The sequence below is a fragment of the Gadus macrocephalus genome, chromosome 7 (genome assembly GCF_031168955.1).
Source record: "Gadus macrocephalus chromosome 7, ASM3116895v1".
NCBI classification, from domain to species: Eukaryota; Metazoa; Chordata; class Actinopteri; order Gadiformes; family Gadidae; genus Gadus; species Gadus macrocephalus.
In genome coordinates this window covers 23,995,428-24,014,008 of record NC_082388.1, presented here as the reverse complement: position 1 = coordinate 24,014,008, position 18,581 = coordinate 23,995,428, and the positions used below count along the sequence as shown (strand labels likewise).

The 18,581-nt window shown below is 48.3% G+C and overlaps 1 protein-coding gene and 1 long non-coding RNA gene across 7 annotated transcripts in view; both read right to left on the bottom strand.

Annotated features, from left to right (window-relative positions):
* amot (angiomotin) overlaps positions 1-18,547 on the bottom strand; it is a 36,418-nt gene extending 17,871 nt beyond the window's left edge. The window contains exons 1-6 of one of the 6 annotated variants that reach the window (XM_060056016.1): positions 17,777-18,547; positions 17,249-17,435; positions 16,850-16,900; positions 2,427-2,636; positions 1,913-1,968; positions 1,458-1,518 (exon numbers count right to left, since the gene is read on the bottom strand). In XM_060056016.1, coding sequence (XP_059911999.1) covers positions 1,458-1,518; positions 1,913-1,968; positions 2,427-2,636; positions 16,850-16,900; positions 17,249-17,342 — 472 coding nt within the window. In that variant the 5' untranslated portion in view covers positions 17,343-17,435; positions 17,777-18,547. Of the gene's footprint in view, positions 1-1,457; positions 1,519-1,912; positions 1,969-2,426; positions 2,637-4,242; positions 4,492-15,430; positions 16,818-16,849; positions 16,901-17,248 lie in introns of those variants that run through there. The other 5 variants (XM_060056017.1, XM_060056019.1, XM_060056020.1 and 2 more) reach the window with 5 other exon arrangements.
* LOC132461052 (uncharacterized) lies at positions 4,009-9,440 on the bottom strand. The gene is made up of 2 exons (XR_009526498.1): positions 5,742-9,440; positions 4,009-5,659 (listed from the first exon to the last, which is right to left on the bottom strand). It is a non-coding gene; the product is annotated as an uncharacterized LOC132461052 (long non-coding RNA).
* Positions 18,548-18,581: the final 34 nt, after the last annotated feature.

Sequence of the window (18,581 nt, the reverse complement as noted above, 5' to 3'; positions counted from 1 at the left end):
GAAGAGGAGGATGGGTTTAGAAGGGGAGCGCGGAGACGAGAACACGGGCGACGCACGGACGAAACACGGGGACGAAGCGGAGGATAAAGGTGAAGAGATGCGGGGAGACAAAAGGGACAGACAGGGAGAGAGACAGTCACGGAGACAGAGAGACACAGAGAGAGAGAGAGAGAGTCAGAGATAAACAACACACCTGTACGTCCCAAAACGCACACAGACACACTCTGCCGCAGGGGAACCATGAGAGCAAAATGATACGAAAAAGATGGCGGTAAAACAACAGGACCAAAGGAGGGCCGGCTAGCCTCAACATGACTCCCTCCCCGGGCGTCAGAGGCGTTCAGCCACCCGGCAGGAAGAACAAAAAGCCTCCCAACCAGTTTATCCACATCCAAATTAGGAATGAGATTGATCGTGACATTTCTACGTGGTAGGGAGTCTTTCTCTCGTGGACTACAGAGAACCCCAACGTCCTGGATCGGAGCGAACGGAGCGATCTCCGGAGACGGTTGGGCCGTGTCCGACGACAAAGACACGATCCAGCTCTGGAATTCCAGTTTACTCACTGTTGCAACACTTTGATTCAGACCTCTTTAAGGAGTGTGTGCGAGGGACCCATCCCTATTACATGAGTATGATGGCACTTTGTGACTTAGTAGAGTGCATATTTGAGTCCGTGTGTCAGAGGGGTAACAGTCAGAGCAGATGGTCGTTCAGCCCCAACCAAGAGAAGACAAGAGATTTGTCTTAGAACTCAAGGGTACTACTACAGTCGGGAACATGTGACCAGTTAAGCCAACAAGTTCAACTTTCACATAGATAAATGAGTGTGTGGCGTTGTAATGCCACGTGACTGGACGATGTTGAAATACGATGTGTATCAAGTTATCATCTTTTGATTGGATTCAGTTCAACATTTCCCCCAACACAGAAGAGTTGTCGGCACGGTGCCACATGACAGAGTGAGGTAGAGAGCAGTGTGAATTCAGTTAAACATTCAAAGTCGTCAAAGGGAAAGCCACCGGACGCAGGGTGTCTGTGAGGTCAGCAGGGGGCAGCGACATCAATTAATTCACACGATTTATGGAATTAAATGAACATCAAATTAATTTACGCTGGGATAAGTCGTCTTCATGAATTCAATGAATTAGAATTTAGTTTCAGGGAATTTGTGCTGCAACATGTGTTTCATTTTTAATTCATGGCCGTAATTTATTCTCCAGATTATTCTGGACGTATCGCTATTTCAATCTTAATGTACAGCATATTGCCTTTGGAAAATTTCAAACTAAAGTCAGCTGTTGGACAGTTTGGGGGGGCCCTTTCGTGGCTTTCCTTTGACAAGGTTGAAGGTTTCACCCCGGAGATGATCCCTGTCTACAGAAGAGGAGGAGGAGGAGGAGGAGGAGGTAGGAGGAGGAGGAGGAGGAGGAGGAGGAGGAGGAGGTAGGCATTACATCTAGAGCTCTCTGTCATTCTTCTCATTCTCAACGAGGAAGAGGCTTTTTTCCGAAACATCTGTTGGCAAATCGCATGACACATGGGGGAAGAAAACCAGGACACAGGGGTTAGGATGGACAGGGCAATACATCAACTTCTCCACATACAGGACGAGAATGAGAGAGACAGAGAGAGACAGAGAGCGAGAGAGAATACAGTCATACAATTCATAGCAGTAATATAATAATCCATAATAAACATCCAGATCCATTATTAAACATGTTCTGGTCGCATCATATTCCGAAATATTCATGACAAATATTTTTCCTTCAAATCATACAGACTGAGGTTTGACCTCGTCAAACTATGTTTTCTAACATTTCAGCTCATGCTAACTTTTAACAGAGCTGCGGTCGAAGCCGACAATCCTCCACCAACAACCCCGAGCACAGACTCCCGCAGCAGAACATACTTCTACTGCCATATCCTGCAGTTCCTCCACAAAATCTTCTCTCTCTGACTCGCCCTCTGAAAGGCCGCCAGCGACAGGAGAAAGAGAGAGAGGGAGGGAGGGACAGAGAGAGAGAGGATGAGGATGGGAGGGAGAGGGGATGAGAATGGGAGGGAGAGGGGGAGAGAGAGGGGGTGACATGACGGACGGTGTTGTTTAGATGAGCAGACGGTGACTTATCATTTGTTTAAAAAAGCACCGTGCATTCCTGTGCACGCCTCTCAAAAAGGTTTACATGTATTTAGATATATTTCACCGCGCGCACGCACGCACGCACGCACGCACGCACGCACACACACACACACACACACACACACACACACACACACACACACACACACACACACACACACACACACACACACACACACACACACACACACACACACACACACACACAATGGTAAATCCTTCTAACTCTGTATGCTGCTGCCCCCCCCCCCCGCCCCCTACCTACCCAGCGAGGTCCACCTACCTGTGAAGTCTTTCTTTTCGGGGGGGGTGCTCAGTGGGGGAGGGGGTTGCTCATGGCCGGGGTGTCCGGGCAGGGGCTGGGTGTGGGGGGGCGAGGAGAGGGCTTGGGGGCCGTCCGATCCCGGGCTCTGGTCCTCCTGTAGACTCAGCAGGTCCTCCAGACGCTCCAGAAGGTAGAGGCGCTGGTCCACGTCGCTCACGCCAAACCACTCTGGGACAGAGTGGCACAGCGGAGGGGGGGGGGGGGGGGGGGGGACGACACAGTAAGGTCATAGGTCATTGCCATCACAGGGTAGAACGGAGTAAGAGGGTAACGCTCGTGAAATGGTCACGTCAAACACGGTTTACGTCATTTAAGTATGCGCATTAAAACCGATTACCAATTTGGGTTGATTTTGAATCACAGATCGACGACATCATTGAGGATAGAGACTGAAGGAGAAGAGTCAGTGAGAAGGGAAAGCAGGAGCGTCCATTCTTTCAGGGTAAGTAGCCGCCGCTTGTAATTTGTAACGGTCGTTTCTCTTGCGTTTGTTTGCGTACATTCCAGTAAACATCTCCAGCTCTCTTCACACACAATGGGTTGGCATTAGTCACGCAAACTCAGACACACACACACACACACACACACATACAGTCACACACACACACACACACACACACACACACACACACACACACACACGCGCACACACCTGGCTTGTTTGAAAGATGGTAGTAGAGGGCTGCTGCATTCTTTCAACATTGTTTGAAATAACCCTTTCACCATTTGTAAAGCACTTTTAAAAATAATATGACTTCCTGTCAAGCTTTCCCCGGAGCCCGGGTGCGTGGGAAAAGGGAAACTCGGAGCTCCTCTTATCCATCTGCTATCCCAGAAAGAGACACACACTTTTATCGGGAATGGGACGACATTCCAAACGTATTAAACGTTTATAGAACAGCATCCTGGAGCAGTTTGTAGTTAGATCAGTTTCACTTTAACCGGCTTTCACTTCATCAAACCAAAAGTGACAATGACAATATATTCTAAATAATAACCTTGGATAAAACCAACAAAGGGATCAGTCTTAATCCATCCAGGTTCAAGTTTGCCAGCATTGTGTAAATAATACTCAATAGCTCCACAACACATCGTGTGAAAATTATTTGGCTAATGATTATGTTCCTGAAACACTTCTTGAGAAAAAAGTGGAGGAAGTACTTTCAATGACATTCCCCCTGGAAGTCATTGAGTAACTCATCATTCAGCGCGACACGGGCGCACGCAAACAATACTTATCTATCCCAACCGTCTCACATACCTCAACACACACCACAGCCACTCTCAACGTCTGCATTGGAGTGCTGGGAAACCGAACGCTGGGGGGAATGTGATCCATAACGGCAGGACACACACACGAAGGAAGCAGCCAAACGGGTACACACCCCAGAGATATCAAACCAGGATCCCACAGTCACATTCATCAGGAATGTGATCACTCCTGTTTGATGGGCGACTGTTTAAGTGTTTACATCGTTGGACACACCAAAGTCGCTCACCGCTGATAATCTTTAATAAAAAGGTAACGCGAGAGAGACAGACGGATAGATAGGCGGGCAGGCAGACAGCCAGGCAAGTACACAGACAGGCACGCAGGCAGAGAGATAATAGACAAGCAGTAAGAGAGATACAGAGGCCGGCCCTTCCAGTCAATAAACATCAAACAACTGACCCCAAAGCAGAGCAGCTACGTCCCTGCCTCACAAACGGTCATTCAAACGTCTTCTCTTGAATACAAAAAAACTGTTAGTCCAGCACGTTTCCAAGCTCCTACCTGCGATCCTTTGTCAGGGAATTCTGGCAAAAATCCTTAAAAACCCAGTGCACCGAGGAATAAACCCTGAGAAGAATCCCAATCCAAATCCTCCCTTCTCCTCAGCCTACGAGCAAGGCACAACTGCGGTCTCAGTGAACCGTCTGCAACACCCCCCCCCCCACCTCCCTCCCCCGCCCAGACAGGTGGGAAAGGGAGGGGCCGAGGGGTTGGGCACAGAGGGACAGGTGAATCTGGCGCCCATCCAGAACTGGGTCCCGCCCACATACCTGCTCATTGTTGTCCCGGTGCCCAACTTCACTCTTTGTTTTTTGGTTCCTCAAACGGCAACATTTCACACATAGTCACGCACGCGCGCGCACACGCACACGCACACGCACACACACACACACACACACACACACACACACACACACACACAGCTCTTCAGCGTTTTAGGTGGCCTGTGAATCGTCTGTAGGTAAAATCATTATGTCTCATTAGGCTTGTATGCTTTCTCTCAGTGCAAAAGCCAGAAATGTACTCGGCTTTCATGGACTTTTTCCAATTCTCGGGCCTTCTTGTCAGAGATGCGCCCTAGCTAATGAATGAATCATTATTAATATAAAAATAATAATTGCTGTTGTAGAACATCTGGGAATCTGTGTAGCTAACAGATGTGAACATTTCTAGATACTTGGAGTTAACTAGTCCACAAGGCTAGGCTGATCTATGGATAAAGCTAGCGAGACCCAGCATAGTCAGGCACACACACACACACACACACACACACACCTATGATGATTCAACCGTGACAGCCGAACCCGCCGCGCGATGCCGTCGCCCCGTACAGCTCCATATATAGAGTAACCATGCGTTCAGACCCTCAGACTGCAGGCCGTCTACTGAGGTTACCAGCTCTCACTCATCTCTAATGGTCTCCCAGCAACACGCGAGGAGACCAGCGACCACAGAGCGGAGACCAGCGACCAAAGACCAGTGACACACGCGGAGACCAGCGACCACAGACCAGTGACACACGCAGAGACCAGCGACCACAGAGCGGAGACCAGCGACCACAGACCAGTGACCCACGCGGAGACCAGCGAACACAGAGCGGAGACACAAGCTGAGACCAGCAACAAACTGAGACCAGCGACCACAGACCAGTGTCAGGCTGAGACCAGCGACAAACTGAGACCAGCGCCACAAACAAGCTGAGACCAGCGACAAACTGAGACCAGCGACCACAGACCAGTGTCAGGCTGAGACCAGCGACAAACTGAGACCAGCGACCACAGACCAGTGACACAAGCTGAGACCAGCGACAAACTGAGACCAGCGACCAAAGACCAGTGCCACAAACAAGCTGAGACCAGCGACAAACTGAGACCAGCGACCACAGACACAAACTGAGACCAGCGACCACAGATGCAAACTGAGACCAGCGAACACAGACCAGTGACACACGCGGAGACCAGCAACCACAGAGCGGAGACCAGCGACCACAGACCAGTGACACAAACTGAGACCAGCGACAAACTGAGACCAGCGACCACAGACCAGTGACACACGCGGAGACCAGTGACCACAAACACAAGCTGAGACCATCGACCAGCCACAAACTGGGACCAGTGACCAGCCACGAACTGAGACCAGCGACCACAGACACAAACTGAGAGCAGCGACAAACTGAGAGCAGCGACAAACTGAGAGCAGCAACGCGTGCGGAGACCAGCTGAGACCAGCGCAGAGACAGCACAGAGACCAGCGACCACAGAGCAGCACAAAAACGTTCAGGGGATTTCAGCCTAAGCAAACGTTCAGTGCTGCAAGTTTTCCTACTACCGAAATCCAAAAAATGTGAATGAATCTTCACGGGATTCCCAATTGTAAGGTCCCTTCACACAAGAGACATTACACATACAGTAGGAATAAATAAAGAGCTGAATATTTATGAAACCCGTCCAATGTTTGTACAGAGTTGGTGTTGAAACGGTGACACACAGTCAAAGTAGCCTACTTCCCCCGCATTTTCAAGACACTGGGCCGACGTGGAAGTAACCGACCCAGCCACAGTCAGCTGCAAACTATCTGGCGGTCCGAGCGTGGGCGGAGCCTCAGACGCATATTTTTCGGATATTCACTGGGAGAAAGACGCCTCACCTCTCCTACGCTAGTTTTTTGTTAGCGCTACCGTCTGGGTCTTCGACAGGAAGTCCCAGGTGTCCCGATGTGGAAGGTAAGAGTTTCGTGGTGCCGGACCACACGACAGAAAGGATTAGATTAGATAACTTTGTATTTATACCCGGAGGTAGATTTGAGCACAGTTAAGTGAGATGGCCTTCTCCACACATGACAGACAAGACATTTAAGACACAGTAAACATAACAAAATCACAGCAAAAGTGCAAGTAATGCACCATATTGAATGACAGGGATCAGAAGAGGAGGATGATGATAAAAAAATAAGTATAATAATAATGATAATAATAAGGTCATTACTTTAGTTTGGTTTCACATCCATAATAGCATAACAAAAGCGCTACTCAACGCTACGGGTGCCAATCGAAGCGTCCCTGAGCTCTGGTCTGATCGGACCCCGGGCACGGGCCGACTCCACCGCAAGGACGGCGGAAACCCCGGGAATAAAGAGGAGCTCAGGAGGACGACGACGACAGCCAAACCAGAGTCAGATGTGTGTTTGTGTTAGTGAGTCCCGGTATCGAGGATGGATCCAGGGTATTGAGCCGGGGATATAGTGTTACAAGGCGCGGCGCGGCGCGGCCCGGGCGGCGCTCAGGGGAGTCCAGCGAGGCCCTGGGACACGGGGTTGAGTTTGGGGTGTAAATACGACCGGGTCCTAGCAACCGTGGCCCCCGCCGCGACAGAATCAGAATCAGACTCAAAGATGTTTAGTGCCATGATGTAGGTTTCCACGTACAAGGAATTCTGTTTTTGTATCTAAGGTGCGTGCCCTACGATGAAAAAATTAACAATAAACAATAACTAGACAGGGTGGTAACGAGACAGACAAAACCATCCGTAACAACAAAGTGAAAGAGATATGAATGCATGAGGGGATGCATTCTGACTCCGGGAAGGGGAAGGGACGCCTACGTAATCGGTTGATTCCACAGGGGTTTGTCCCTGGGTTAGGTTACGCAACTGGTATACTGGTCTGTTTGTATACTGGTCTGTTTGTGTACTGGTTTGAGACAGCTACCACAAACGCTGTGACACTCCGGACGTCACCGACACCGGACGTCCTCTGTCCAACCTGTACACGTTGGACAAAGGACGATTGCTCAAAGGCACTGGGTCAGTACATACCCATCACCTTGAAACCTGCCCCATTCTGGGAACAAGCATGGGGGATCACATACCGCTAGATTATTTTCAAACCACATAGTGGGTTTGAAAATCCTTTAGTTTCAGGACCGAAACTAAAATGCCCTGTTGTCACCTCATCATTCATTTCGCATCATGGCGACCATGAGTCCTTCCTTCGTTCCACATTCAGGACCGAAAGCCGTGCAGCCATGAATATGATGACCTCTGACCTACTGAACTCGTCCTTGTTGCTGGGCGACCGAGGGCTCCGACCGTTTAGCCGCTTCTGGCGTGTAGGGACCCAGCCTGCCACCCTCGTCCCCATGGAAACCATTTAGTCCAGACATAACAGTCTTGGCCGGCCAGGGAGTTCCTTTAATTAGCCATCAAACTCTCCATCCTCCACACTCACACTCACACTCACACTCTACAGTGTTCCGGACTCACCGTGGGATCACCGTGACGACCCTTTCACACCTTGGATATGCCAGAGATGTGGCCATGGAAGGGGAGCATGCAGACCACTACTACCCCTTAAGGCATTCATAAATTAACAACATGGAACGGAACGTTCGCTGCTTATACCGTCAGTACTACTAATATTTGGTCGGTGGCCATTTCAAAACATTCTGCTAAGAAACCCTGGCCGTGAAGCAAGAAGACACCTGCAACTACCAAGCCCTAACTATCATCTCATCGTAACAGAATAAAGAGGGTGAATCAGCCCCTCAACTCACAGATAGAGCGAGGGATGCATAAGATGATAGCATAAGCGACCTTCGGATAAAGCAGCTTTTTTCCGATCTGTTACTTATCATCGGTCCACCTCAATGCTGGCGTAATGGTGTTGAGCTACGGCTCATTATCCACACACCTGGGATGTCCCGTCTGAAGAGGGAATTAAAAAAGAGCATAGCAGGAAGCAGAACAGGCCGGAGTAGAGCTGTCAGAGGAGAAAGACAAATGATAAACACGAGCGCGCGCGCGCGCGCACGCACGCGCGCGCGCGCGCGCGCACGCACGCACGCACGCACGCACGCACGCACGCACGCACGCACGCACGCACGCACGCACGCACGCACGCACGCACGCACGCACGCACGCACGCACGCACGCACGCACGCACGCACGCACGCACGCACGCACGCACGCACGCACGCACGCACGCACACACACACACACACACACACACACACACACACACACACACACACACACACACACACACACACACACACACACACACACACACACACACACACACACACACACACACACACACACACACACACACACACACGGGGGCAAAAGCAGAAGGAAGAAAACTGTAGTGAAGGTCAGAGGAAAGAGAGCAGGAGACATGGAATGTGAAACGGAGATAGAGAAGAGAGAGAGAGAGAGAGAGAGAGAGAGAGAGAGAGAGAGAGAGAGAGAGAATAAAAGTGGGAATTGCGAGGGGGAACCGCCATGAAAGGTAGAGAAGACAAGTCGGGGAACGGGGAACGGGGAACGGGGCCGCCGTCCAGAGGAACAGGCGACAGGGAAGTAAAGGGAAAACCGAGAAACGCGTGTTCGGACACCAGCAGGAAATGCAACATTCCATTCTGGAATAGAACCCCTCGACCCCCCCCGCTCTCGTTCTGCTGGAGTCCCACCGATCGCCTCAGCACCGCCCCCTCTCCTTCCTGGAGAATTATCTTTCTGAGGGGAAATATACATGTTTCTCTGTGTGTGTGTGTGTGTGTGTGTGTGTGTGTGTGTGTGTGTGTGTGTGTGTGTGTGTGTGTGTGTGTGTGGCCCAAAAAAGGCTGTTTTCCCTCTGTATCTCTGTAAAAGTTCCCATGCCTCAGGCTGATAGCTAGCAACAAGCTACGGGTTACACTCATAATCAGCTAACCCGTAGCTTGTTGCTAGCGTTCAGTCAGCCTGGGTTTCAATGATGAGCATAACCTGTAGCTTGTTGCTAGCGTTCAGTCAGCCTGGGTTTCAATGATGAGCACAACCTGTAGCTTGTTGCTAGCGTTCAGTCAGCCTGGGTTTCAATGATGAGCATAACCTGTAGCTTGTTGCTAGCGTTCAGTCAGCCTGGGTTTCAATGATGAGCTTGACAGGCCTTCGTAAACACAGACAACCTGTAGCTTGTTGCTAGCTGGGTTTCAATGATGAGGGGTAACCCGTAGCTTGTTGCTAGCTAACAGTCAGCCTGGGTTTCAATGATGAGCGGTAACCCGTAGCTTGTTGCTAGCTAACAGTCAACCTGCGTTTCAATGATGAGCGCAACCCATAGCTTGTTGCTTAGCTAACAGTCAGCCTGGGTTCCAATGATGAGCTCTAGCAGGCCTTCGTAAACACAGACGAAAGTTACCAACGCTAGAACTGTTTTGACAAATACATCTAGAGAAGAAATCTGGAAAGGATATTTTGAGGAGACCAAAGGTGGAGATGAGTGCAGCGTATTGTTAGGTTGTAAATGGTAATAGACGCACACTGACAAGGTGTAGATCTCTCACGCTCTACGTATAGATACATAGGAACCCCTAACCCAAACACAGAAAACCAACCCCTCAAATTCCATCTATAGGGCTTGTACATTTACATTTAGGGTATTTAGCAGACGGTTTTATCCAAGGCGACCCATTTTTTCAGAAGTACATTTGTGAGAAGAATAAGAAACGACGATATATCGCTGTCGGTACAGCAAGGATGTTCATAGAAACAAGTGGCAAGCACTTACAATTGCAGAATACATCATGGGATTCTTTTTGGATGGCGATATTCCACCATTTCAAGAGAACTCTAGGGAGTTAAGGTACTTTAAAATCCTAAATAAATGTAAATATACCTGACCCTAGGCTAATCAAAAACTCTATTTCATCACGTTTCGCATGAGAAACATTGAAGCAGTTTCAAACATTATCCCCACTTATGGACGATTTCATGATCATTGATCAATGATCATTTCTTGATTAATTACTTAACAATGACCAAATCACCATTACTATCATGAACATTCCTAAGCTTCTATACTCCTGAAATGCAGGCACTGCGGTGTGTAACCCGAATTTTAACCCCAAAACTAGAACTATTAACTAAACCCTCAAACTCAATCCATCAAAACAGGGTTTGGGTAATACTTTGGTAATACTAATGGGTTATAGGGACCCCTAACCTCAGAACGAAAAACCAAAACCCCAGAACCCGTTAAATGGGAACCAGACTGAAAACCTCAACCTAAAACCCATCCCATAGGAACCCCTACGCCTAAAACCAAACCCAAAGGGCACCGTTATATATACCTAAAACTGAAAACCTTACCCTAAAACCCAGCCCAGAGGAAACCATAGTCCTAAAACGGAAAATCTAACCTTAAAACCCAGCCCATAGCAACCCAATAACCAAACACCATCCCTAAAACTAACCCATAGGAGACCCTAACCCTAAATCTTTCTCAGCAGAGGAAAAGGTAGTTGAGCCAAGAGCCTCAGAAGACATCTGCTCTCTCTCTGTCTTTTCATCCCTCTTCCATTCCTTCAGTCTCTTGTCCAACTCTTAGATTTCTTGCAGTTGGGTCTTTTCAGGGCTGTCCAACACACACACACACACACACACACACACACACACACACACACACACACACACACACACACACACACACACACACACACACACACACACACACACACACACACACACACACACACACACAGTCTGCTGTGGTGATTCATTGTGGAGAGAGATCATGTTCCGCTGAAACACGTGACTGATTAAGGGGAGAAAGAGAGCGGGGTAAGGGGAAAGAAATCCACTTTAGTCCTTCTTTTCACTGAGTCGTGCTGTTCTGGGGAACATGTTTGATCTGAACTGCGTTGTGGGTAGTCTGGGCCCGGAGCTCATCATTAAACCCAGAGGAGGGAGCTAGGAAACAGGGGGGGGGGGGGGGGGGGGGGGACTCACCTGCTCAGGTACGAAAGCCAATCAGCACCCAGGGCCTGCATAATCTCGAGCGGCCGGCTAGCCTATCGCGTGAGGCCTAGCTTCTCTGGGTTCCATCCCCCGCGCCGGCTTAAGGGACGTTTCAGAGTCCGTCGGGGCGTCTGCCAGTGAGGCTGGACGCTGCTCTCCCAAGGAGACAACGCCGGGGCTCTGTGGAGCTCTGACTCTGGCCGTTGTTTGTTGTGGTTGTTTATTTTAATGAAATTAATAAACTTGGTCGGTGTCTCCTCTCTGTCCCGCTCGCCTGCCTGGGATAACCCAAGAACCCCCCCCCCCCGCCCCATTCGGGAACAAAGGAAAGAGAGCGCGCTCTCTCTCTCTCTCTCTCTCTCTCTCTCTCTCTCTCTCTACACCCTTGGGGCCCATAGAACCAGGCCAAAGGCAGGAACAGACTCTGTGAGTCCAAGACAACCCCCCGTCTTCCCCCCCACTCCCCCTGACCCTCCCTCCCTCCCGCAAGCAGCTTTTTAAATAATAACCCCTGCGTCCTGGCCACATGATTTACTGTGCATATCTCCGTGTTCCCGAGAGACCGGAGCATGAAGAGATATACGTTTCCCCCCCCCCCCCCCCCCCCCAGCAGCAACGGCCCACATGACATGAGCCCGTTACTACCCGGCCCAGAGACAGACGAGGGATCGCGTCGTTAAGTTCTCCCTGAGTAAGCAGAATGCCGCGGGGCTGCAGAAAGCAGTCCAGGGCTGTAGCTCATCGCCACTGGGTTTCGACAACAAATAAAAGAGGGTTCCTGTGGAAACTACCCTCCGGCCTTGCCAAAAGAGTGTGCAAGACGTTGCACTTGGCGCAGACATGAACGAGTTTGACAGGTGATCAATATGAGGACCATCGTTCCCGGTCAAATAAGAAACAGACGCACAACACAACACCACGCTGGGGTTGCCATGGGGACCAGTCAACAGATCCATCCCAAACATCAGCTAGCAGGTTGTCATTGCAAAACATCTGGCTTCTCTCCTGCTCCCTCTATGATGTGGGATGTCATAAGTCCACAACACACACACACACACACACACACACACACACACACACACACACACACACACACACACACACACACACACACACACACACACACACACACACACACACACACACACACACACACACACACACACACACTTAATACAAAGCATCTGCCCGGAAGCTGTGATGATGGTCGACACATTGCTGACAGTGTCACACACACACACACACACACACACACACACACACACACACACACACACACACACACACACACACACACACACACACACACACACACACACACACACACAATTATCAAATTGATTAAGAAGGAAGACTATTAGATACAACATTCAATCCTTTGAACAAGTGGATTGGAGTATGACATTTAAAACTTCCAACATGTCATACAATTGGACAGACTCACATCGAACCATCTACTGAGGCCTACTCATGAACAAAAGTTTCCTAAAGTGCTCTCCAGGCATTGGCTCAGCATTTAGGATAGCTCATTGCATCACATGACTCATCTGAGTCTCCTGTCAATAACCAGTGGTAAGGAGAGGGTTCTTCGTGTGAAGCATATTGATGTCTCCTTAGTTAAAAGGGACGTCTAGACCAAGGTAGGTCAAATGATCACATGACCCGATGATATAGCCTGCATTAGATATTTAGTTAAGCGACAGCGACAGATTGCCAGTCAAACTTGAAACAAAAATGACCTAGAGTAAACCGTTGGGATCAGATTCCGGTGTTTTTTTGAAACACAGAGGACAGATTCGAACACCTTTGCATTGTCGATGACACAACCTGATATAATAATCAATGAGCAAATGAGCAACACCGTCGGTGAGTGACAACACACGTGTGAAATTCTTAAGCCTGCATGGATTTATGAACATGTGACTATTTTGTAATACAAGCATACAAATGTACTAAATAATATAATACTAATAAATAATAGAAAATAATTGTATGCACGCTTCCGTGCTTCCGTGTTTGCAATGCAGTTGTCATCTGCCAAGGAGGAATGTTGGATACTTTTGATGAAATGAACTCACTACAACTAAATGCAAAACAATTTTTCCCAAAAATATCCACATATCATACATTGAATAATTGCCCGGATTTTCCTTTACATCACGTGACAACGATCGACAGCAAGGGCAGACAATAAAAGCGATGCTGCTGGACTTTAGCCGAGAGGCAACAACAAAAGACTGAAGAGGATATTGAACGGGTAAGAGAAAGACAAGGGTTGACCTCAAGTTGGATGGCTTGTCAGGGATTTATTCTATGATGATAGAGAGGTCAAAGGTTATATTCTCACCAACAGGCCCTTAAATCACTGAGGAAATAGTGGATGTCAGGACATACGGACTGCATTACCAAAGCAAGTACAAGGGGAAGGGAATGGTCTGAGTTCACCCACCGTGTCAGAGAAGGACCAACAGCATAAATGACAACAGAATGCCAGAGGGACTGAGGGCCCAAATCAAAGTGTGTGAGAGAGGGGGATAGAGAGAGAGAGAGAGAAGGGGGGGGGGGGGAGAGAGAAGCAATCAGAGGAATTCCTGGGTTCTGAGTCATTGGCAGTGGGCCTTGTATCATAGAGACTGAAGTGCACACACACACACACACACACACACACACACACACACACACACACACACACACACACACACACACACACACACACACACACACACACACACACACACACACACACACACACACACACACACACACACACACCTTCCCTCTGATCCATCCATACACACTTGTACATCTCTTTCTGTATGCGTCTGTGCTGCAACCCTTGTAGGCATCTCTAGTTAATAAACTTCACTGAATCCCACACGGCATCCGTCTCCCAATTGGACTCAGACAGCAAGCCACTGATTCACCCACTACCGTTTGAACACTATGCACACATACCAGTTTGAGTAGTACAAACAATTAAATCAAGCAGCCTTCGCCACACAATGTGAACCATCACCACCGAGGATCAAAGCGATTGAGAAGAGTTGGGCTAACCCTTAAAAAAAGGAAGTCATTCTTTTTTTGGAGTCAAAGATGATTCTCTTTAAAGAGGTTATAACGTTTGAGGGTGTTCAGTTCCAATGCCACAACCCTGGATGAAACACAAAAATGATTAACCAATCCAAGATGATTATCCGTTATTGGCCAAATCATTATGGTCCTTGCCCAAAGCTATGCCTGGCTCTTGTTTTGGAAAAAGTGTTGTGTTTGGATATGTGCACGGCATTGGGGTCACATGACCAGGGATTTCCCTTGCGCAACATTCCATTAGACATCAAAACTCTGGGGTCTGCTCACACAATTATACACTGGGAAAAATACACTGGGAATGAACCACTTAACGTGACAAATAAGGGCTTGAAACTACTCAGGCCGAAATATGGCGATTTACATGCCAAAAAACAAACACCAAACCTCAATCTCACTCAGACACACGCAATTAATAATGAATAAATAATAGTACAACAATAAGGAATTTGCCAAAAACATTATAAATGCGTTATTACAACAGAAATTCACTCTGACCACTGAACATTCTTGACACTGCAACAAGCGTGCAAATCCAGGTAGCACACTATGCAGTGCATGGTAAGACAGGAGGACACACGGGGAAGGGACAAAGCCAGCTGCCAAATAGAGTCCTGGAAAACATTCACTTGCATCTGCCAACCGAGTAAAATCACAGCCAAGTTGAACAACCTTTTGACGTTTTATAGCGACGTTGACTCGCGTATCTGGCAGTATCACGTTATTTCTTGCCTCAATCCGGATTGGTTACAGAAGAAAAGAAAAAAGGTGAGATGTTAAAATGACCTCGTTTGAGTGAAACAAAGTCTCGGCTCCTATAGACCTACCTTTATACCGACGTCCGGTGGAATGGCTCCCCGTTACTCGCTCGTTTCCATGTCCAAGTATTAATGCACTTAATGTCCCACAAAGTTCACTTGCGTTGCGCCGATGGCGCTTTTGATCGGACGGACGGATGGCGAGTTGCGTTTGTGGTTCGCCATAAAGTATCGGCACGTCTCTCCTGACTTCATAGTTATTAAAAAGGCGGCAGGGGGAAAAAGTGGAGGTCTGCTCTCTACTGGGACTGCGCTATGAAAGGAATGCGGCGAAGAACGGCCCCCTTTCCGTGGACCGCAGAGACCCGGCAGAGACCCAGCAGAGACCCAGCACAGGGTGAAGGAAAGAGTCCCCCCCTCCCCTTTTATCGGAAACTAGAGGAGTTTTTGAAACTTCTCGGGCTGAAAATCCCTCCTTCCCCTGCACCAAAGGGAAGTCGGCCACTTCGACGGGCCTTTCTGTTGGCTTTTGGGACCGTCGCTCAGCACGGAACAAAAAAGAAAAAAAAGAGAAAGAAACAAAAAGAGCTTTTGTGCGTCGGGGAGAAACGGTCGGCCATCCACCGAGGCATTGACTGAGACTAAACCAGGGCGCCGCAACCAGCCACCCAACAGATGCGCGTCTGTTGCGATCTGCACACAGAACAAAGCTCAGCTGATAGAGAAGGACCATATTAGTGGAGGAAATTAACTATTTGCGCTGCGTCGCTCGATAACCGCACCGGCAGAGACTTTGATCATGTAAAACGTGCGATCACATCTGTCTCCAGATGCGCCTGTTGGGGTCACCTGAGGGGGGTCTCCGGGAACATTGTTTAGGGATAGATGAGGCCATAAGCGTCATCGGGGTTGTCATTGTTGTCATCCTACCCAAGTCACACCATTATATAGGAAACACAATAATTAGGATATCGGAGTGCACGGAGCCTGATCCGTCTGTCTGAGGTCGTATAGCACTCGGATGCCTGCACGTCGCCTTTGCAGGGCCATCCCATCTGAAGTCAGCCCGATGCTTTACTTCAAAAGCGTAATAAATTACCAGTAACAAACATTACAACTATATAAAATAGCCTACATGTAGGCTATACACATTCGGGGATAATTAGATATTTTATTAGTTCACAGCAGCCAGGAAGATTCAACACTCAATGCATCATCATTAAGGTTGGCATATATACATTATCCATATGATAAATTATATGCATATGCACGAATGGAAATGGAGCATACAGTAGGCCTACATCTGCATAATTAGGATCTTTATCGTCACATAAGCTGCATTTAAAACAATACGATTAATATCAGTCGTGTAGTAGATCTGAACGACATTGCATTCAGTCATGTAAATAAACTATGAACCAATAGGACAACACCAACAATATCCGACACTATTCCAGTGGTAAAGTAATAAAAAAGTCAAAAACGTACCCAGCATGGATTCAGTGATCTCCAGCAGATCCAAGCCCGTGACCCCTTTCTCTGTGAAGGCAGAACAAGTTCAGGTCATCTCTGCATCGGGGCTGTTGTCAGTGTCACACGTCCTTTTGGTTCGCGCGTTATAAAATGTATATGGCCACATCAGTCTAAAATTACTATTGACACAGCACACAATTTGAGGACGTGATTCAAAACGAAAAAAGTAGCACAAGAGCATCATTATGCGGTACAGAGAGGAACTGCATGCGGACCCAGAAGTTTTGCCCCCTCCCACATGTTGAGAGGTGCATTGCTGCACCACCTCTGAAGGTAATCCCAAACATGTCAAATGCGAATGGGATCTCGTACTTGGGCACCTGGAGCGCCTGCCTGGCTCCACCGGAGATTTACCTAGAAAGCTGTCCGCACAATCCGACAGACCGATGTGGCGAATCCACCCAGCGACCTCCTCTGGACTCCAATGCTCGATGTAGATCATTGTCATGTTGCTATTCGGTTTTCTTCAGATGCCCCAATCACTTCATACTGTAGCCTCCATGTTAAGAGAAACGTCCCAACCGAGCTGCAGTCCCGATCTCTGGATGTAGGCCAATTTACAACCAGTAGTTATGCAGGGACTGCTAAGTGTAATGAAGTGTTGATTTTTGCCAATTTAACTTCTGTCATGCAGATTGCGGCAGGTCACATGTCTTAACTAGGTTGACTTGTAGTGCGTCGACATAAGATGTACGAGGTTTGCAGAAAATGTGGGCGCACACTTGGTAGCCGCGGGGAACACTTTACGCACAAAGTGAAGACAAATGCTACTTGGAGCAGATGTAGGCTATCCAACACGTGCTGAAAGAGTCGACATTGTAACGTGATCTAAGCGCCGCTCCTGGGATTAGGTGGCCGAATCAAAGAAATAGGCAGACTCACCTTTTCATTAGTTTAAAATGTCTTAAGAAAGTTTTGTTCTTCCACGCATATAGAGGCGAGGACGCCGCACAGCAGCACCTCGCCAGGTGAGGGCGGAACACGACAAGACACGGCAACCTTCTGGTGCATTATGGGTAGTGGAGTTTTTGCGCAGAAGACAAACAGATTATTTCCAAAGTGTATTTCCCCACCAGGCAACAAACCGTCCTTCCGTGTTAAACCTATTTTATGACCCTGTTGATAAACACTGTCTATTTGTATATCTCAGCTCCAGTAGGTCATCCAATATCTGAATGCTCTCAGTAAAGCAACGTTTTTCCCCCTCATTCATTAGGGGACTTTATACATTTATTTCAAAACTTGATTATTAATTTAATCCATGTTCTATACCCTAATTATTGTCGTCAATATTTGGCGGATTCATAGCAACATTCTGGTATCAAAAAAAGCCTTTGTGGTCCGGGGTGGGCTTGAATGAGAATATTATGAATGGGAGACCTTGCAGATTGTTGGAAAATAAACCAACCTGCTATGTATGCCCCCCCTGAGACCAGTCCAGATACCAAGGCTACCGTTTCTAGGATGTAGCTTGAGAATAGGCCCTCATTAAATCCACCAGTGAAGGAATGGAACAATAGATCCACTTCAACACAAACAAGTCTGGTCATGTGGAGGCCTTAACACTTAGGCCCAATCCCATTTCTACCCCTTCCCCCCTTGTTTTGAAGGGGTAAGGGTAAGGGATAGAAATGGGATTGAGCCTAAGGCCCAATCCCCCCCTTCAAAGCAAGGGGGAGGGGTAAGG